The following is an 18799-nucleotide window of genomic DNA, read 5'->3' as shown; positions in this document are numbered from 1 at the left end:
TGTTTTGTCGGATCACTCAGAGATAACTACCAAGACCCGGCCGCCATCTTGCGACGTGCCTATCTTGCGCACAGGACCAGAGACGGACGATGTGATTGCTGCCGCCCTGTCATGATCTCAGCCTCTCTGATGGCTAGACATTGAAGCCAGAGGGTCTTGTCGAGTGCCAAGACGCCCTACCTTGCCAGCGCAGCTTGTCACGCTGGCATTTTGCACACCAACTGCTGTCACGATCTGTTGAAGCCGAAGTGCTTTGCAGGCCCACTCGACATGAGGTCTGGTGGAAAGCTTTCTCGACCTCTGAACCAGTATCTTTTTCAGACGTAATCGCCTTACCATCATCCTCGGGAATAATGTCTGTGTTTTGCCCACAATCGACGAGGCAGAGGCATTAGGCACACACCACAGCGGTTCACCCGTGGCTCATGCTCACAAGATATAGCCATCATCAAGGTGACTCAAGACTAATCAATGTCTCTGGACGGTGAAAATCAACTCCCTGTTAATATAACTATCGGTCTTCCCATTTGTCTACTACACCGGACTATTCGTCAACAATATCATACAAGCTCTACACATGAGGAGCAACAGCTAAGCGAGGAAAAAAAGAAGCAAAAGAAAGAAGACTCTTTTTTTAAAAAAAGAATTAGAGATATTACATATGAAATAAGGGAAGTAATGACTGGCCTGATATCGCCAAGGATGTACAGCAGATGGTCATGAGGAAAAGATGGAGCGCAAGCGATCCTACAATGTCATCAAGGAAAAACCCAAGCCTCACGAGGAAAGTCGATTTCAGGAGATGGGACCAACAAAAGAAAAGAAATTAGGAAAAAAGAAGCAGGGAACAAAAAGAAGGAGAGGCTTGCTCCAAAAGTTCCTCCAAACGGAAAAAAAAGAAGGGAATCATACATCATCATAAACAGGAAACATCTTTCTCACCGAGTCACAACGCGGTTCCGATACTAAAGGTTATGGTAACGGAGCGTGGAGGCGATGGAGAAGGCGTCTGGTCTCGCAGATGCACCACGACCGTTTCCTTGTTGCGACTCTCGACCTCGATAGTCATCGACGGCTCCGATATTCCGCTATCTCTCGGCCGATATTCTGAGCCGATGTGCCGTGGCAGCACGAGCGGCATCTCACGCGTAATGGCCGATATCAACTCCGGTGCTGGTATGGCCGTCAGGGGCGACTGCACCTCTACCTGCGACACACCTTGGACATCCTGCAAGTGCTCCTCTGGCAGGGGAATATCTTCGGGCGCGGGAGGAGGCGAAATCGGCAACGGAATTGTGAACTCGTTCTTCACCGGCGATGATCTGAATGTACTCTTTACCGGGGACATCCTTTCCTGGGGTCGCAGCGGCAACGGCTTGTTGCCTTCGAGAGGAGGAGGCAGCGGCAGCGGCTTGAGGTCCAGAGGCGATTGGGATCGTAAAGGCGACTGAGATCGCGACCGTGAGGGGTCGGGGAGCGGCCAGTCTGGTTCTTCTGGCGTGTGCAAAGCCGTCGCGCTGAACAACAGCTGGTCCACCTGAGCTGCTGCCGCTAGGTACTCCTGATCGGGAAACTCGCCAGTGGGTGGAGGTGTATCGAGGTCGTGTGGCGGCGCTGCCGGAAAAGCGCTAGAGTCCGAGGCATGCGGGTTCTTTACCGGAGTTGCTGGCGAAGTTGCCGTCGATATAGTCAGTCGCGGTCGCACTGGGGACAGTATGGGACTGTCAGCGCGCGGCAAGTCGACGAACGACTCGGCGGGCTCGCTTGGAGTCGGCTCCTTTCCATCGATGTCCATTGCCCAGTCGGCTATTTCGTCATTGGTCGGCTTCTCAAGTGGCTCGGTCGGTTTTGCAGGCTCCGCACTTTCCGCCTTAGCAGGTCCTTCGGCTTCTTCAGCCTCCTCGGGAACCTCAGGCACACAAGCATACAGGGCGCATTCGACCGCAGTCACCTGCACTGGTGCCGAGGGCCGATAGTTAACGGGATCGATGATCTTGTTCAGGTCCAAGAAGTTGTCTAGGTCGTCGTCAGCGGGGGAGCGCGAGTCGCCAGCCTGTACTTCGGCGTCGGTCGTAGTGCCGTCCCACTCGCCCTCGGCCGTGTCCCTACCCGGGCGGCTGACCAGCTTCGCAAATGGGCCGTTGTCCGTATCGACGACGAGGAGGTGCTTAGTACCGCGGCCGAGGACGCCGTAGACGTTCACCTCGCCGTTCTGAATGCCCATGACGGCGCTGGTGCCGGCATACAGGGCGTCTCGCTCGATACCGCAACGGTTGGCGAATATGAGGATAATCTCGTCCTCTCTCTCGGCGCGGATCAGGGGCTCCATACGTTTGGCCCAATACTCAAGAGTCTCCATGTCGGGCTCGTATGGCTTGCTGCAGAAGGCAGCACGGCCCTCGAGCGTGCTCCAGGCCATGGAGATGATGACGACGTTGGCGTGCGACTCGAGGATATGGAATGCGAACTCGAACTGATGCCATGGTGCTTCGAATTTGTAGGGGCTTTTGCGGTTTATGTCAGCAGAGCCTCGCAAGTTTGTTTCATGTGTGGTAGATCTGGTTTGGTCAAGATAGGTAAGTGCCAACGTGGTTCTTACTTGATATCCATGCCTGCAGGAGAACGGATGTTAGCGGGACTTGCGACTTGCGCTTCAATTTTCAAGGTGAGTTGGACTGTTTGCTTACATATTCCCATGGCAGTCTGACCGATGCCATCCACCTCACCCTGGAAGAAGCCTCCGGTACCCTCTGCGCACCACGTCTCGTCGGTGTAGTAGAGGTGCTGCTTCCTGTAGTTTGCCAGGGTCTCGCCCTCCTCATTGACCAAGAGCAATGAGTTGAAGTACTGCGACGTGGGCGTCCAGTCGGTGGTGCTGTTGACTATTTCCGGGTAGCCCACAGCGACTTTGCAGTCGTACTTGAGCGCCGTAGTCCTGGCCCAAAGTGCCGATATACCTGAGCCCTGCGGCTCGAGGAAAGGCTTGATCTCCTGAAGCGACTTGAAATTGTACCCTGTAACAATTAGTTGTTAGCTTCTAAATAGTTTAAGGTGTGAAGTGCAGCGCAGGGGCTGAGTGGACAGGATTTCGCACCACTAAAGGCCATTTCGGGAAGCACCAGTAGGTCAAGGTCATCGAGGTCACGGGGATCCGCGCGGTTGAGAACCGAGTCGGCGCGGTTAAGGTTGTTGTCGACATCGCCAACCTGTGGCGCAAACTGAAGACAACCAATCCTCATTGTGATTGATTTTTGGGGTTGTTGGGCGACGACGACTGACTTGCTGCAGCAGGGCAGTGGATGGATGAATGATCGATCCACTAGGCTTCCCCTCCAAAATGCCAAAAGTTGCTTTTGCGCAAAAGAGGAATGGAGGGGATCGAGTCTCAAAGGGCTCCCTGGCTAGCCTGGGTCAACACTTTGGAGTCAAGTTGCCAAAAAGAGTTGGGCGTGTCCTCGATTCAAATACGAGAGGCAGCGACGATGGTGTTTGATGTTTCAAAACCCAAAGTTTGTTATTTTGATTATCCCCGATGCTACCCCGGAAAAGACTCTGGCAGAAAAAACGAAACGAACGAACGGAGCCCGCCCAGAGGGTTCCACCCGGAGCGAAACTCCCAAAAAAAAAACTGGTGAGTGCTGCGGCTTAGAGATCTTTGATGCTAAAATTATCGCGTGCGACGCATCTTGGATGACATAGGCTTCTGTGTAGTGCCTACTATCATGGGTAGAGAATGTCTCGATATAGAAACAACGAGTGCTATGGTGTTTGAAGGATTCGGTTGCACCGATAAAAACTAGATCTAGAAAGTCGAAAATAGAAAACAGCGCGCCGGCTTTCGAGTACAGAGAAGACGACGCAAGGTGGGTGGGTGGTGGATGGTGTGGTACCGATCTGAAGGATGGATTTCTCGAGGATGCGCGGCTAACCCAGCTTTTGCACACCCAACCTTACCTAAACATAGCAAACGCGCTTCAAAGTCCACCAGACTCCACACAATTGGATGTTCACTTTTCCACGACTTCCCTTCCCCCTCGAGCCGAGCACGGGCCCTGGGAGCTAGGCTAGCTAGCCATGAGCACGGGCACCGCTAAGGCAACGACGTCGCAGCAGAGAAACCCTTTCTCCAACCCGGATGCTCCCGTCGGTCTTTTTGACATGGGATTTCCTTGGTTCAGGGTCGCAAAGACGGTGAGCCACGGCCACCAAAAGTCCACTTATCTCGAGCTATTAAGCTACCAAGTACTCCAGTACTACGCTACGAATTGAATGTACTATCTATGTAAAATTCGGAAGTTATTCTGCACAAAAGGTTAATTCCGATGGTACCTTGTCGATGAATTCATAAAAAATCCCCATCAGTGCGCTCGTTCTCGCATCGCAGACAGAGCAGCGCGCAAAGTTTACTCTTTTTTTTTTTTTTTTTTTTTTTTTTTTTTTGTCTTGGTGCGCGGCGATCTCAACTCGATGTTGCATCCTGTTCGAAATTCAATGTCCTAATTGAGCCATACGTACAGACCAAGAGAAGAAAAAGAAAAAAAAAAAAAAGGAAAAAAAAAATGCCGAAGAGCCAAGGAGACGGACTTTGTTTGCTGAGCGGCTTACTGGCTGGCCTTTGGGCCTTTGCTTCTGTTGCAGGAGGTGATCGGAGATCTCGGGCAGCACGTTTTTTTCTCGCCTGCCCCTTGGGTCAATCATGGCTGGACTGACCACTTACGTCCCTTGGTTAGCCGCTTCCGGACAAACGCCGAAGCGGGGTGACGTGACGACGACAGGTGATAAGGTGGTAGGGACTGGCAGGGATGCCACGTTCCTACGGCGTATGTACAGTACCTACTTTTGATGCCCCGGCCGCGATGGCAACTATTCTAATAGCTAGACCTCCTCCACTGGGCCAATCCTTAGAGGCTCTTTAGCAGACAGCTGGCGCTACGGCGGTAGGTGCCTCTTTATCGCCTGACATCAATGCGCATTAGTGAGGGGAGCTACCCGTTAGCTTATCCGTCTCTTGGGAATGGCTTCGTTTTTGGTGGGAGCGCGATGAATCCCCCATCCATGAGTCATATCTTGGTTTTGGCACCATCATAAACGCAATCGATCTCAATCCAGTCAATAAATAATTAAATGATAAACTAACTGAACTTCATAGATGTTGGCAAACAGGCCTCTTGTTCCCGGAATAGCTCAAAAGGAACACACAACCACACACCGCGGTTATCTTGAAATAGACGGTCCGTTGATCGACTTGACAAGCGCCGACTTGACAGGAGATGCTTGACGACTCACTGCCACGGTGGGCATCTATACAGAGGATTACACAGCCCGACGCAACAATTTAGACTAGGCCATCATGAAAGACTCCGTCACCCCACACTCCGGGTAAGATATGACTATCTTGAATTCGGGCAAAGATTTAGCCAAGGCCGGTCTAAAGTCAAATATTGCCTTGACCAGACTGCATGTGGCGAATTGCTGGGTGAGCTGCAGTGATGACAGGTCCAGGGGAAGAACTGGTTGGAAACTAGCGCGTCCGCATCCTATAGCATAATGGGTGTGATTATGCACCAAAGATCTGAAGGGAAGGATGAAAGGATCAATGAGATGGTGTGCTATGCCTGTCGTGTATGCCAATTGAATCCTTCAAAGGTAAGAAAACAGGCCAGAAAAAAAAACAGCCCTAACCAACTGAGTGTGTAGGCTAGCCGCCGCCAGAAACTCTCGAGGCTGTCACATCCCGTACTACCACTACGGCAGAACATCCGCACCATTCTTGGTGATACCACGAGGTCAGCGGAAAGATACAATTTGACTACGGATCTTCAAACTCAAAGGAAAAGAGTGTGCTCGCACTCGGGCAACACCATCACATGTTAGCAGCCATAGGTAGCGGTAGGATCATGATAAACCTGGTTCCCTACTACCTCGCACAAAGCTTCCATATGCCAAAATGTGCCTCTACACCAACCGGGCTGTGGATGTACAGGCGAAGGGTTGAAAAAAAAAGAAAGAAGAGAAGAAAAAAAGAAAAAAAAAAAGACTTAGATCCCGCCAAGACTCAAGGCGCATATGCCAGTAACCGCCCGGGATGGGTTTATCCTCTTGCCGTCCGTACCGAAAACCCCCTCCATCCCGTGACGGGATCGTCAGCACTCTAGAAGCCGAGCAGGGGGCTTTAGTGGCTACTAGGTATCGTGTGCATATCGATATTCATCCTTTGAATCCACCGCTTTGCCTTTTTGAGAAAAACAACAGCCGCCGAATATGACGAGATGGAGGGCAGTCTGTTTTTAGGAATATGTGCCTGGAAACAGACTGTCTCCATCCAATCTCCGTGGGTTTCTCGCTCACGCATACTCAAACAACCTCCTAATCTTTTCTGACTAGTCTAGTCTAAATCTAACAAAAATCAAGACTCATCAAGCAGGCACGAATCTCATATTGCTTGTTTCAAGCCAAGACCAGCGCGACTTGTTGTTTCTATTCTGAGATAGAAGTATCCTGAGTTTTCTCGACCTGTACCAAGAAAATATAACGTTTTCTGATCCTCGGATCAGGTGAGTAAGGTATCTAGGTCTAGACTAGTTCTAGAAGTAAGCCACGACTTTTCTTCTTCTTCCGACTCCAAAGGCCTGTCGATCAATGTTCCGTCCAAAAGTCAAGATGGTTTTCCCAGACCCCCTACTTTAGCATTATCCATACCTAGCATCAAAAAGGGAGAAAAAGAGAAAAAAGAAAAAAGAAAATAAAAAATTAAAAGGCCTCTACCCTGCCGCGAGCCTCCTTCTCAATGGTGATCTGGTCATTGACATGATCCCAGCCCAGAAACGCCCGGAGACGCATTTTCCGATCCTCGATGGTCATGACGCCACCATCCGTGTCAGCCTTGTAGCCCCAAGAGATGTGCAAGTCTTTGTTGTTGTCGCAAGGCTTGTCGTGGAAGTCGTCCAGCCTGGCGTCTATGCCTCGAGTGAAGTTGGCCGCTTCGGTGAGGACGTCACAGCGGGCGTCTTTCATGCCACATCGCTGCAGAACAAACCCCAGCTTTACGTGGTTGGACATGTCTATCCCTGATTGAGCCAAAAACGAGAGTGATCAGTACTGGTCTGGTTTGAAGGTGCGACACTTGCCCTTCTTGCAAGGTTTTCCGGGACAAAAAAACAGGAACGCAGCCAAACCTACTTCGTTGCAGCTTCTTGACAACCCACCAAGCCGCGTCGCAGTCGTCCCGTCTCTGCACAAGAGCCTCCTCCCTGCGCTGCTCCATGCTCAACCGCTCGCCACCGCCAGGGCGAAGGGGCTCAAACGTGCCAAACTTGTACGCCCTCTCCGTCTTGTTCGCGACCTCGGCCCCGCCCACCAGGTCCTTGTCGTCGTAGCCAAAGTATGCATTCTCGAGCGTGAAAAGGTTCATGACGTTGACCGTGATGAACCCGTTGCTGTTCCAGCCGCTGCTGATGGCGTACTTTGATACGTCTGTGTTCTCGAGGCAGGGGACGGCGACCCAGGGGATCTGCGTGGCCGGCAGCCAGGTCGAGAAGACGTGAATGGTGCACTGCTGGAAGGAAGCATCCGGGGCGCCGACCGGCTTCTCGCTGATGAAAAAGTGGTACGAGCACCGGTTCTGGTCCTTGGGCGGCTCGACAGCGCTGGTGCAGTTGCGGGAGAAGCGGTAGATTGTCCAGTTGCCAATAGCTTGGCCTGCGGCCTGGGCGGCCAGGGTGGCCAGGAGGCAGAGGCTTATGAGGTTCCGCATTGTTCGCTTGTGATCTCGTTTTTCTTTTTTTCCCAAGATGTACCAAAAGAAAGATGATTATCTTTTATGGGTGCGATGGCCACTAGCAGCACTGCTTTAGATCATACGAGAGCAGAAGCACCAACATATAATGTTCATCAAGACTCTGAGATGTAGGCTTTTATATCTTGAGAATGCCAACGACAGTTATGATCTTGTCCACAAAAAACCAGTATCTGCCCGGTCTGTCGCATCGTATGTTCTGTGTATCTTCCGATCCATTGAGCATGACCAAGCCTGCCTTCCATGTAAGCAATGTACTTGCCCAATCCACCAAAATACCATATGGCGGCAGGGTAACGTGTGCTTTTCAGAACTGGTCGTTGCCTCGTCCTACCTCGCAATGCCATTGTGCTGCCCACGCGAGTGTCACCTGTGCCCTGGAGACGTCTGGACTCGGAAGCTTCCGTAATAGAAAGATTCCGTTCTCATCCAGACTCGCTCAACAAAATACCTACCTTGCCACTTGATGGTCGCAATTTCAGCCGAGAACCTAGAATAGCAACTCTGGCCCTGGATTCATTATCGTGTTCTGTGATACCAAAACACGAGCTGCTCACATGGTCAACCAGATTCTGCTCGGGGTGGACCTATATTGACGATGGCAAGCTTGCGTAAGATGTAGGACAGTCAAGCAGTCATGAACTGGGCCAAGTCTAGTTTCGGCAGTTTTGGTTGCCTTTTTCGGCTATTCAGGTTTTACAAGGAAGCTCTAGCCACCTGTGCTACCTGCTACTTTCGGTTGAATCTTTCTTCATTTGCTCTGTTTTGGGTAACTACCTACGGTCCGGAGTAATTGCGCCTGGCGAGTCCCATATTTCACAAGCACTGAGAATGGCTCACGTACTAGATAGGTACCTAGGTAGGTTTCCCATCTTCTTTTCAGTTGGGGAGTGTCGGTAAAAGTGAAGCTCATATAATAACAAGCCCCAAACACTACCTAACCTTTCGAAGTCGGATTACACGTGATGCAGTTGGAAACAGTTGTTATGCCAAAAAGGCGGCTCCCTAACTGAATGGCAACGAACCTGTATAGTTCAACCGCACAGAGAGCTGTGAATTGAGCCGTTGGTTATAACCCTATCCATTTAAGTCTTTGCAACCTTCCCTCACGCAAAGGGAAAAGACAGGTGAGCTACCTATACATTCGATAAGCAGTGAACAGACTAGCACAAGCATATAAATATATACCAAGGCGTCAGCTCGGCGTCACTGTGTACTGGACCCCACCGAGAGATACGCGTCATGGTCGAAAGTTAGGTACTTGTGGCAGGGCTACAGATGGTTGATAACGAGCCGCCGCCGGTAGGAGTAGAATGCGACGGAAATTCTATTTGTGATGGAGTGCAGGACGAATGGCTATAGACAGGCCAGAGAAGAAATGACGGGAAGCTTCTATGAAAACTTGGTGGCGCTCACCATCTCGGCAAGAACCACGAGTTTCCTTTATCTATGAAATCTCCTAGACCATTATTTAGACCAGAGAACTGATGCTATTCTACCTCACTAAGAATTGCTGAAAGCCAGCAGGGTATCAATCATGTAGCGGAATACTTAATCTTCTATTCGAACTTGGCAACTCTCCTAGCTGTCAGAAAGTACAGGCCTGGAAGTAATGACTTGGCCTTCATTTGCCGATTGTGAATCAGGTAGAGCCAGGAGGGACCTGGGTCGTGGAATACTCATGCTTTGCTTCTAAACTTATACTAGGGATCATTTTAGTATTGTGTCATGCATTTCCAAGCCGGTAACAGGCTGAGAGAGGTAGAGTTGTCAATGAAAAGAAAGTCTCCTCGGGATGCTCTGATGAGTGTAGAAGTACTCCTGTTTAATGTAGACCATGTGTAAAACCTAGAAATGCCCTACTACCCAAGGGTCTTTTAGGTTACTCGTAATAATGTAGCAAATATGCAGTACGTTGTTCTTCGTATAAAAGCTGGAATGGGCACAAATGTGTTACAACCTTCGCAAACCTTAACATACCAACAGCTGAAATTTATGACCCGATTTGCAAGCGCCAAATGCCAAGTGGTAGCCGAAGTTCAGCCTAGACGTCGCCGGACTGCCCGGTGAAGCAGTGCTTATCAAGAGACTGTGCATGTTGGTCTATCATTGATCACCTTGGAGATCAGCAAAAAGCCGGCAGACGTGTAAATAAGTGATACATGACCATGCGAATATGCTTGGGTTCCTGCACGCGGGGTACTTGTGTGTCTTTTATATGCTCGGCTGAGCTGCCTCAAGTCCCGCAAAAAGCCACCTGTTCGACAGATCAACGAAACGGTCTTTTGACATGACCAAGAGAAACAAAGACTGTATCAAAAAGATTTAATGAAAGAATGAGGATCACGTGCAGGAGCTGTGCCACACTTGTTGCCCTCTGCACATAGGTAAGTTACAGCAGTTAGATGACTGAGGCAAAAAACCGGCACGAAGAGTGGGCGGAAGTACTTGCAAGCCAAGCGGAGCCCATGAACCACCTCGTCCGTGGTACAAGAAAGCAGAGCAGCATGTTCAAAAATAGAACAACCACTGATAGATCGGGGGCCAACGCGGCGCCAAGATCTGAGCCGTCAAACACTCATTGGTCGACCTCTTCTTGGCCGTTCTCTGGAACGATCTATCTTTGGTGGTGTGGGTGGTAGTGTCATCTGCTTTGTGGGGTCGGCAGCAATGGTTGGTCAGAGACATATATTGGACTTCTCAAAGAGTAGATTGCGACGTGGAAGAAAAGCGGTTGGCACGCGGGTGGGCAGTTGACGCTAGTGCCTGCGCGGACGGCGGACAAGGCCAGGATCCATCAGGACCCCTCAATTCAACTTTTTTTTCGTCTTACCCTCCACGCGCCTTTCCTTGCCTTTCGAGCACCAACCACTTGCACCTGTATCCTGCTTGCGCTTGCCGTTTCTGGATGCGGGATTTGATCGATAATTTTTCCTGTGCTATTCTTGGATCAGATCAGGCATGAGTCGAACATGGTGCTAAGTTTTTATTGAATCCAGCCACCTCGACAGGCCCAACAAACAAAAGCAGCACGGAAAAGAAAAAGATGCCAACGAACCGCCTTACCGCCAGGATTGCAACATAACCGTTTGAAAGCCTCAGGCGAATTATGTAATCTTGTAATTTTCCCCAGAATGCTTCTATCAGCGCCGTATCGATGCAGCAACTTTGCCTTTTGTTCGGAGCAACGAGAACAACTGCCGCCATCAGTGATTTTAAATCATATAATCGGGCAGCTTGGAAGCAATCTTCAAGCTCAAGCCAAGGATATGAGGCAAATCGGGACCGACCAACCGAAAACTTCCCTTGGCCGTGCCCGGACGTAAAATATTTCCAGATTTGCCCCCATCTTGCTTCGTCTCTCGCGATTACTACAGTACGGTACATCCAATGTACACCTGCTGCATCGCCGGTCGCCTGATTTGGTCAACTTAAGGGTTGATCAGCTTGGCTGCTGCCCTGCACCATCACTGCACAAGATGAAAGCATGCGAGTTACCGCTGTGAAAAAAAAAAAAAAAAAAAAAAAAAACGAAGCAAGCACTGCAATAACTCCACGCGCAACACTGCACTCTATTTAAATCCATTTTGTGCCCTGAAAGGAAGGGAAGGCCTCTCTGAGCGGCCACCTTAGTGCCTTGGCTGGGCGTCTGCGGAAAAAAATATGATCAATTGGATCAGTCTGATCGCGCTCGCATTCTCCCAATATTAACCCTAAAATACACCAGATCCCTTGCCGACGATCCCCTTTTTCTGGCCACTCAGAAGCTCGCAGCCCCCTGTCGCCCAGAGAGAATGGCCTGATATACGCGCCGGCTCCAGTATCCGCCAAGCCTGCCTTATCTCTCATTGGCTACATCTCAAGAAACGAAAAGCTGGGCAGAGACGTCCTCTACCTCTTTCCTAGTACGGTTACAATGGTTACAATGGCTGACTGCTGACAGGCCGTCGCTCATGAGCAGAGTACCACGAACCCCTCATTGGACAACAGTCATACTTTGCCGGATCGGGGAGAGTCCGTAGCTATTATGAGAAACGATAACGCGGGACCGCCTTAGTGAACATGGGTGACTACATACTACACCTATTCGACCTTGAATGGGTAAGTGGATCTCTGGGTCAGTACGACCCTGACATATGGTCTACTGTAATCTGTACGAAGTAAGTACCTAGACTAGTCGCCGGTAGGAAATTGATGGTTGGGAGAGGAGGGTCTAGTTCTTTGGCTGGCGCTTCTCCATCCGCTTCTGATGCCGTCATTACACACACCCATCCTTCGGATATGGGTGTGCATCAACAACCAAGCGGCTGCAGGCTGGCTGGTAAAGGCAAGAGAGGAACCATGGCGAATTTCACCCACCCACCCACCTGCAGCGGAGGGGCAACCACAAGCAAGCGCTTGGCTGAGCCCGGCTCGACCGAGTCCCACACATTCACTTAATACATACACATGCCGTGCCGGTACGCACCTTTTCCCTTCCGGGTGGTTCTTCTGGTCCCCTTCCGCCCGGTGCTCCATCGTCAAGTCACTATCGCACCACCCACCTGTCGAGTCTAACATCTCGAAGGTGAAGAAAGCCAGACATTGTCAGCAATTCAGAGACGTTGTGCTTTGAAGAACTGTCTACCATGATAGTGTCATGATACCAGTCACATCTCCCGACTCCCATCAACTCTCCATCTCCCAACCCTCTATACACAACCGCCATGCCGCCTTCAATATCAACAACGTGGTGGAGGCTCCTGGCAGTGACCTGGATCACCCTATGTCTCTTTTCAACAGTAGCCACAGCACTCCAGGTTGCTCCGGGATCACCATGCGCATCCGTCTGCCAGGACCGTAACGACGGCGACGGAAACGACGCCAAAGGATCGACGACGAGCGTCAAGGATATCGCCTGCGAGGATCCCGATTTCGATTCAAGGACCATCAGGGGCATGAAGTTTAAGGAATGCACACAGTGTCTGCAGTCAAGTAGATATACCAGCGGAGAAGAGACCGATCTCATGTGGTATCTCTGTAAGTACCAAGGACCTGGGACTCGTTTTTTTCCCCGGACTTTATCGGCAGCCTGTTGAATCAACAGCAACCGTGAGGGATAGCTGTGGAAAGCTCACTAACATTTCAAAAAAGACAACCTGCGTTACGCTGCGAACGTGTGTCTCTATAACTACCCAGAGGCGGTTCAGAACAAGTCTTTTGCTTGCGACATCCCGAGCTCATGCGGTGGCCTCAAGACCGCTCTCAGGGAGGGTGACTTGAAAGCGGAAAGCATCACGCAGTTGGAATACTGCTCCGCCGACAATGAGAAGATGAAGGCTTGGGCAATCAAGTCTTGCACCAGCTGTTTATGGAACGCCCCTGAAAGCAAATACCTCTCTAATTGTAGGTGATAGCCGACCTCGCGAGATCTGCATTCGGCTTTGTAGGGCTATATATGTAAGATGATCTAACACAGAAAATACAGTCATGGTTGCCCTAGACGCCGCCTGCGTCCAACGACCCAAAGCAGGTGATCTTGTCGGTTTGACGGGCAGCTTGTTTACGTCCTACGCAGTGAACATAACAGACCCGCCCAAGCTGGAGACGGGCCCTCCTCCCCCGGCTCAGACAAACATGGATACGGGTACCATCATTGGTATTGCAATCGGCGCAGCTCTCGTCCTGCTCCTTGGTGTCGGTCTGTTCGTGGTCTACTGGCGCAAGCAGAAGCGCGCAAAGGTTGAAGAAGAGCGGAGGGTCAACTCAGATTCGCCAAACGATGGTGGTAGCTCTATCACCGCACTGAACATTGGCGGCGGCGGCGGCGGCCCCGGATCAGGAGGTGGTCGTCACGGCTACACCACTGACTACAAGAGGGAAATTGGCCTAACCTCCTTCGAGTCGTACGATGCGTCTCGAAGCGGGGGTCTCAACAGCAACAGGGGTGGCAACTATACCAATTCAGGCGAATATTACGATCAGCTTGAGAAATACCAGCAAAGGGCGGCAGCCCAGCAGTACGGCATGCTTAATCACACCGGCCCGGCGGACTCGCTACCGGCACACCCAGCGTACATCCCACGGGCTGCCATGGCTCAGCAGCAACAGCAGCGAAACAGCACCGACTCTAGGGGATCGCGCAATACAGCAACATCATCTCAAAACCTACAGCAACAATTCACACCAAGCCAGACGCTTGTCGCACAGAACTCACAACAGCAACGACCTGTATCAACTCAAACACTCTCCGCTCAACACCTACAACAACAACAAACCACCCGACGCACTTCACCCCGGAGTTCTCCACGTCTCGTACCCGAACCTATAACCCTCTCAGCCGTTCCCGCATCAAAGCAACGTTACGCCAAGACCACGACGGAACAAGCATCGCAGCCTTCGTTATCGACATCCTCAAAATCGGCTATTGATTCTTACACCATGCAAAAATACCTGGCCGCCGAAGATGACAGGCCGGGCCACACTATGCCGCCCCCGCCAGCGCAGAAGCCACCTAGGGCAGCGAAGCCATTTGACCCCGCGAATCCTCCACCACCACCACCTCAACCGGCGGTCAAGATCCCATCACTGGGATTGCCATCCGTCCCAAGGGTCCGCGTGCCCAAGCAGTACGCGCCCCCGCGTATCAGCGTCGAGGAGGCGACGCCCACGGATGCCGCCGGCGGCGAGGGGCACTTTGAACGGACAGGGACGCCAGGCAGCCGGTCGTCTTCGGTATCCCGCGACGGCCGGCCGCCGACCAGAGGGAGAGACGAATCCAACAGGGTCGGCGGTGCATCACCTAGCGGTAGGGTGATTAGACAGACGGTGAATGTCACAAGGCCAAGGCAGGAAGAAATTCCCATTGCAAGTGGGAAGACTGTTTTGTACAGTTGACGAGATCGTTTTGTTTCTTTCTTTTTCGTTAGCATCAAATGAACACGAGCATATTGTTCTGAATGGTTTGGTTGTTTGGATATGAATTCGCTGCCATGCGTGATTTGCTCATGGATGATGGGATTGAAGGGGTATTGTATTCAAGGCAAGGAAGGCAAACGACGCACGATAAGTTAGTAAAAAGGTCGAATGTTCAAGCATGTGGTGGGTTTTTGAGTTTTATGTTGATGTAGGTGGAACCTCAAGCTAGGGACACCGGATGTTGTATATAATAAGTAGAGGGATAACAGGACCTTTTCTTGATTTTGGGTACATCCCCGGTGATGACACTACGAAGTACAAGACGAGCCATTTATTTGATGGGAAAGCTTTACCGGGTTATAGAAGTAAGCAAGACGGCAAAACATTTTCATTTTGATACATTCGGGTATTTCAAGAATGATTTGTTCTGTATTCACCATCATGAAGTTGATCGATACGCATACGCTCATTTTACTATGCTACAGAACATCGCCCTACAGCCCATTAACCCAAGCGGTGACCTGCGCCTCGTGTCTTCCACGAGTCTGGAAGCGGGCCACTGCCCGCCGAAGTGCCCGTGGTCCTGCCCGCAGCGCCACCCGGGGCGGCAGCATACTGGGCGGTGCCAAATGCCCTCTGCTCGACCCTGGCGGTCGTCTGGATCAGACGTGACACAAAGGCCGGGGTAGCGAGCCAGTTCCTGCCGCCGCCGAACTCGGGCCAGAGGCGGTAGAGGAAGTCATGGATGTGGGCTGCGAAGAGGCCGATGACCTGAAGGAAGAGCCGGTCCGGGCCGTCCATGACCAGCGTAGAGAACATCATGGCGTAGGGGATCAGCTGGGCGGGGATGGTGAAGAAGAAAAAGCCGGCCGACTGGCCCCGCTGGTCCTGGGTGGCCGTGTAAGCGACCGAGAGGATCAGGGCTTGGAGGCAGAAGGGTGCGTTGATGCCCGAAATGGTGTTCAGAATCTGGATTTCGTGACAGCAAAGTCAGCAAGAGACTCCACGGAAGTTTAGAAATCCTGAGCAAATCACAAAACAAGGATATGCAGATGATGAAATGTAGGGAGCTAAGAAAACCACCCGAGCGAGGTAGAGAATAAATCGACTCGAGCCATCCATATAGACATCCCACCATGCCTACACCCCGAACCGGCCCTTTGAGGTATGCGAATGACGGACCGGCCCAGGATGCAGGGGTGATCTCCCTCTTTTCCAGGAACCGCGATAGCAGAAGAGGCAATGCACTATCCGGGCAGATATAAGAGGTGCCTCCGATGACGGCGACGTAATTTTTTTTTTTTTTGGGGGGGGGGGGGGGGGGGGGGGCAAACGGAGAACAACGAAAGTGCAACAGTGTATGGGACCAACAAGACCTACCAGGATGATGCCCGATACTGTCACCAGGTACCAAACCACATCCTCCTTCCTAGAGAACTTGGCGCTCCCGACCTCTAGCTGTCTAAGGTAAGAGAAGAGGAAGTATGGATCCAGCACCATGCCGAGCTTGGGGCCTGCGAGCAGGAAGTTTGTCGCAAGCCGCCATATCTGCGGCGGAATCATTACGAGATGTTCAGGCTGCCAGTAGACCCATGCAGCAGGGAGAGGGCCAAAGTAGATGCCGATGGTGGCGATGAATACTGCGGTTGCGACATTCCTGCGGTGTAGATGGCAATGTTAGAACGAGTCGGGTCAATGCGGGAAGAGGGAGGGTGTGATGGGAAGGAAAAAGAAAACGTACCTAGCTACAGGCGGCGCCGCCCAGTAGCCATCCAGGAGATCGGACATGGTTCCTATGATGGGTATTGCGCTCTTTCGAGGGTGCGATGGGGGTTTGGCGCAAGTCTTTCGACGATCAGAGAGAGGATGCAATCGGTCGGCGCTTGCCAGCAATTGAGGCAGATGTTGGAATTTTTTCAAATGGATGTTTTCAATCCAAGTTGAAAAAAAGAGAAAAGGGCTTGTTCAGGTAGCAACGGAGCAAACGCGTGGTAGAGCAAAAGCAGACAAAGCTGCTGATATTGTGGTTGGCGAGTGCCAATTGAAGCGTGTCATTTTCTCGAAAGAAAGACAGAGTGGAATGAGGTAAGAGAGACGCTTGGAAAGTGCTGGAATTTTGCCTTGTCGCGCGGGCTTTTTAGCAGGTGCCTGGAAGTGGGGAGCTATAGTGGCTCGAGTGGCTAGTGGCTTGTGGCGCCAGCTCTGGTGTGGGGTGGGGTGGGCATTGACGTGTAATCGCCAAGGCGTGCGCCCTTGCAGGCTCCGATAACCGGTGGGTCGGCTGGTGCAATTGACGAAAAGTAACTGAGTTTGGGCAAAAACGTCGCTTGGGGATGACTCGAACAGATGGTGTTTAAATACAGCATCCTCTTTCTTTTGGACTGATTTGGTCTTGAAGCTCTTTTACGGGGCGCTTATAGATCAAGCAATGGCTTCCAAGAGCACTTCCACGGCGGTTTGGGGCCAATTGAGGCATTTAGCCCAACAGCAAACGCGCTGCTATTCTGCCACTGCCGACTCCATCCCGGCCTCCAAGAAAAAGTACGTACCGACCAAGGGCGTCTACCCAAAGGGCTTTCGCGTCTCCGGTACAATTGTGGGAGTCAAACCAGGGAATACCACCAAGCCGGACCTGGCTTTTGTTACTTCAGACACGCCTTGTGCCGCTGCTGCAGTCTTCACCAAGAACCGGTTCCAGGCCGCTCCCGTCACCTTCAGCAGAGACTTGTTGAAGAAGAAGGGTAACTCGGGCGTCAATGGTGTCATAATCAACTCTGGCTGTGCCAATGCCGTGACAGGCAAGGGCGGGCTGGAGGACGCCGAGTCCATGGCTCGTGAGGCGGACCGCTGTCTGGGCGGCGACGGCACCATCGTTATGAGCACAGGCGTCATTGGCCAGCGCCTGCCCATCAAGAGGATCCTCGACAATGTACCCGCGGCTCATTCCCGTCTGGGTTCCTCACATGACCACTGGCTTTCTTGCGCTACCGCCATCTGCACCACCGACACCTTCCCGAAGCTCATGTCGCGCTCCTTCACCTTGCCGTCGTCGCCATCCGTCGAGTACCGCATAGCGGGCATGACAAAGGGCGCCGGCATGATCCACCCCAACATGGCCACTCTCCTGGGCGTGATCGCTACCGATGCTCCTATTGCGCCTGCAGTCCTCCCAAGCCTCTTGAAGAATGCCGTCGACCGTTCTTTCAACAGCATCACCATTGACGGTGATACCTCGACCAACGACACGGTTGCCCTGCTGGCCAACGGCGCCGCTGGCGGAAAGGAAATCGCCTCCGAGTCATCTCCCGACTTTGCTGCATTCCGTGATGTTTTGAACGTCTTCTCTGAGGATCTTGCGAAGCTCATCGTCCGTGATGGCGAGGGAGCGACCAAGTTTGTGACCATCCGTGTGGTGGAGTCTGACAGCGAGGAGACGGCCAAGAAGGTGGCTAGCACCATTGCCCGCTCGCCCCTGGTGAAGACTGCACTCTACGGAAAGGATGCAAACTGGGGCCGTATCCTGTGCGCCACGGGGTACGCGCTGATTTCTGAGCCGGGATCGGCGGCTGTTGCCGAGGTTTCTGATAAAGTAGGTCTTGGGCAAACCTAGTATCGTGACTTTTTTTTTGTTTTTTTTTCAGTGTGACTGACAGAATCTTCTTTTGCCATAGATCGTACCGGAGAAGACAAACGTCTCGTTTGTTCCTACTGACGGCACCGCCGAACTCAAGTTGCTGGTTGACGGCGAGCCGGAACAGGTTGATGAGGTCCGTGCTGCCGAAATATTAAAGGCCGAGGACCTTGAGATCCTGGTCAGGCTTGGCACCGGCAAAGCTGAGGGTACATACTGGACCTGTGATTTCAGCCATGAATATGTGTAAGTGTATCCGCCAAAGGTCCCAGCGTGGAGCATGATGGTGACAATCGGCTAACGAGAGGTGTCATCTACAGCACGATCAACGGCGACTACCGGACATGAGCACGTCGAAAATACTAGGTAGTCATATATTTAATGATACCAAATACCATTCTGAGTAGAATGACGCCGAAGTGAATCAATTCCCTGCCCATTTTTGAAAGAATTGTATGAAATGGAGTTTTCCACAA

At 51.7% G+C, this 18799-nt stretch overlaps 6 protein-coding genes across 6 annotated transcripts; 3 read left to right on the top strand and 3 right to left on the bottom strand.

The window, feature by feature from the left end:
- Window positions 1–600: 600 nt before the first annotated feature.
- MGG_12173 (hydrolase) lies at window positions 601–3378 on the bottom strand. The gene is made up of 4 exons (XM_003719565.1): window positions 3095–3378; window positions 2688–3014; window positions 2600–2612; window positions 601–2504 (listed from the first exon to the last, which is right to left on the bottom strand). Exons 1-4 carry the CDS (start codon window positions 3237–3239, stop codon window positions 947–949), a joined length of 2043 nt encoding a protein of 680 aa, XP_003719613.1. The 5' UTR covers window positions 3240–3378; the 3' UTR covers window positions 601–946.
- Window positions 3379–4860: 1482 nt separating this feature from the next.
- Window positions 4861–5917, top strand: MGG_17671 (uncharacterized protein). Its single transcript, XM_003719564.1, has 2 exons — window positions 4861–5646; window positions 5698–5917. The coding sequence occupies exons 1-2, from the start codon at window positions 5548–5550 to the stop codon at window positions 5872–5874; spliced, it is 276 nt and encodes a 91-aa protein (XP_003719612.1). The 5' UTR covers window positions 4861–5547; the 3' UTR covers window positions 5875–5917.
- An 833-nt stretch (window positions 5918–6750) lies between these two features.
- Window positions 6751–7753, bottom strand: MGG_04208 (uncharacterized protein; the record flags this gene model as incomplete). The annotated part of the gene is made up of 2 exons (XM_003719563.1): window positions 6751–7067; window positions 7180–7753. 2 exons carry the CDS (start codon window positions 7751–7753, stop codon window positions 6751–6753), a joined length of 891 nt encoding a protein of 296 aa, XP_003719611.1.
- Window positions 7754–11991: 4238 nt separating this feature from the next.
- MGG_04209 (uncharacterized protein) lies at window positions 11992–14965 on the top strand. Its single transcript, XM_003719562.1, has 3 exons — window positions 11992–12814; window positions 12929–13180; window positions 13263–14965. The coding sequence occupies exons 1-3, from the start codon at window positions 12502–12504 to the stop codon at window positions 14669–14671; spliced, it is 1974 nt and encodes a 657-aa protein (XP_003719610.1). The 5' UTR covers window positions 11992–12501; the 3' UTR covers window positions 14672–14965.
- Window positions 14966–14987: 22 nt separating this feature from the next.
- On the bottom strand, window positions 14988–16789 carry MGG_12174 (uncharacterized protein). Its single transcript, XM_003719561.1, has 3 exons — window positions 16434–16789; window positions 16073–16349; window positions 14988–15661 (listed from the first exon to the last, which is right to left on the bottom strand). The coding sequence occupies exons 1-3, from the start codon at window positions 16478–16480 to the stop codon at window positions 15197–15199; spliced, it is 789 nt and encodes a 262-aa protein (XP_003719609.1). The 5' UTR covers window positions 16481–16789; the 3' UTR covers window positions 14988–15196.
- A 192-nt stretch (window positions 16790–16981) lies between these two features.
- On the top strand, window positions 16982–18742 carry MGG_04210 (arginine biosynthesis ArgJ). The gene is made up of 3 exons (XM_003719560.1): window positions 16982–18281; window positions 18364–18569; window positions 18644–18742. Exons 1-3 carry the CDS (start codon window positions 17121–17123, stop codon window positions 18669–18671), a joined length of 1395 nt encoding a protein of 464 aa, XP_003719608.1. The 5' UTR covers window positions 16982–17120; the 3' UTR covers window positions 18672–18742.
- The last annotated feature ends 57 nt before the right edge of the window (window positions 18743–18799 follow it).

This window comes from Pyricularia oryzae, chromosome 6 (assembly GCF_000002495.2).
Source record: "Pyricularia oryzae 70-15 chromosome 6, whole genome shotgun sequence".
Classification (NCBI taxonomy): Eukaryota; Fungi; Ascomycota; class Sordariomycetes; order Magnaporthales; family Pyriculariaceae; genus Pyricularia; species Pyricularia oryzae.
Note: the sequence above shows the minus strand (reverse complement) of the source record. Positions and strands in the feature narration are given on the sequence as shown.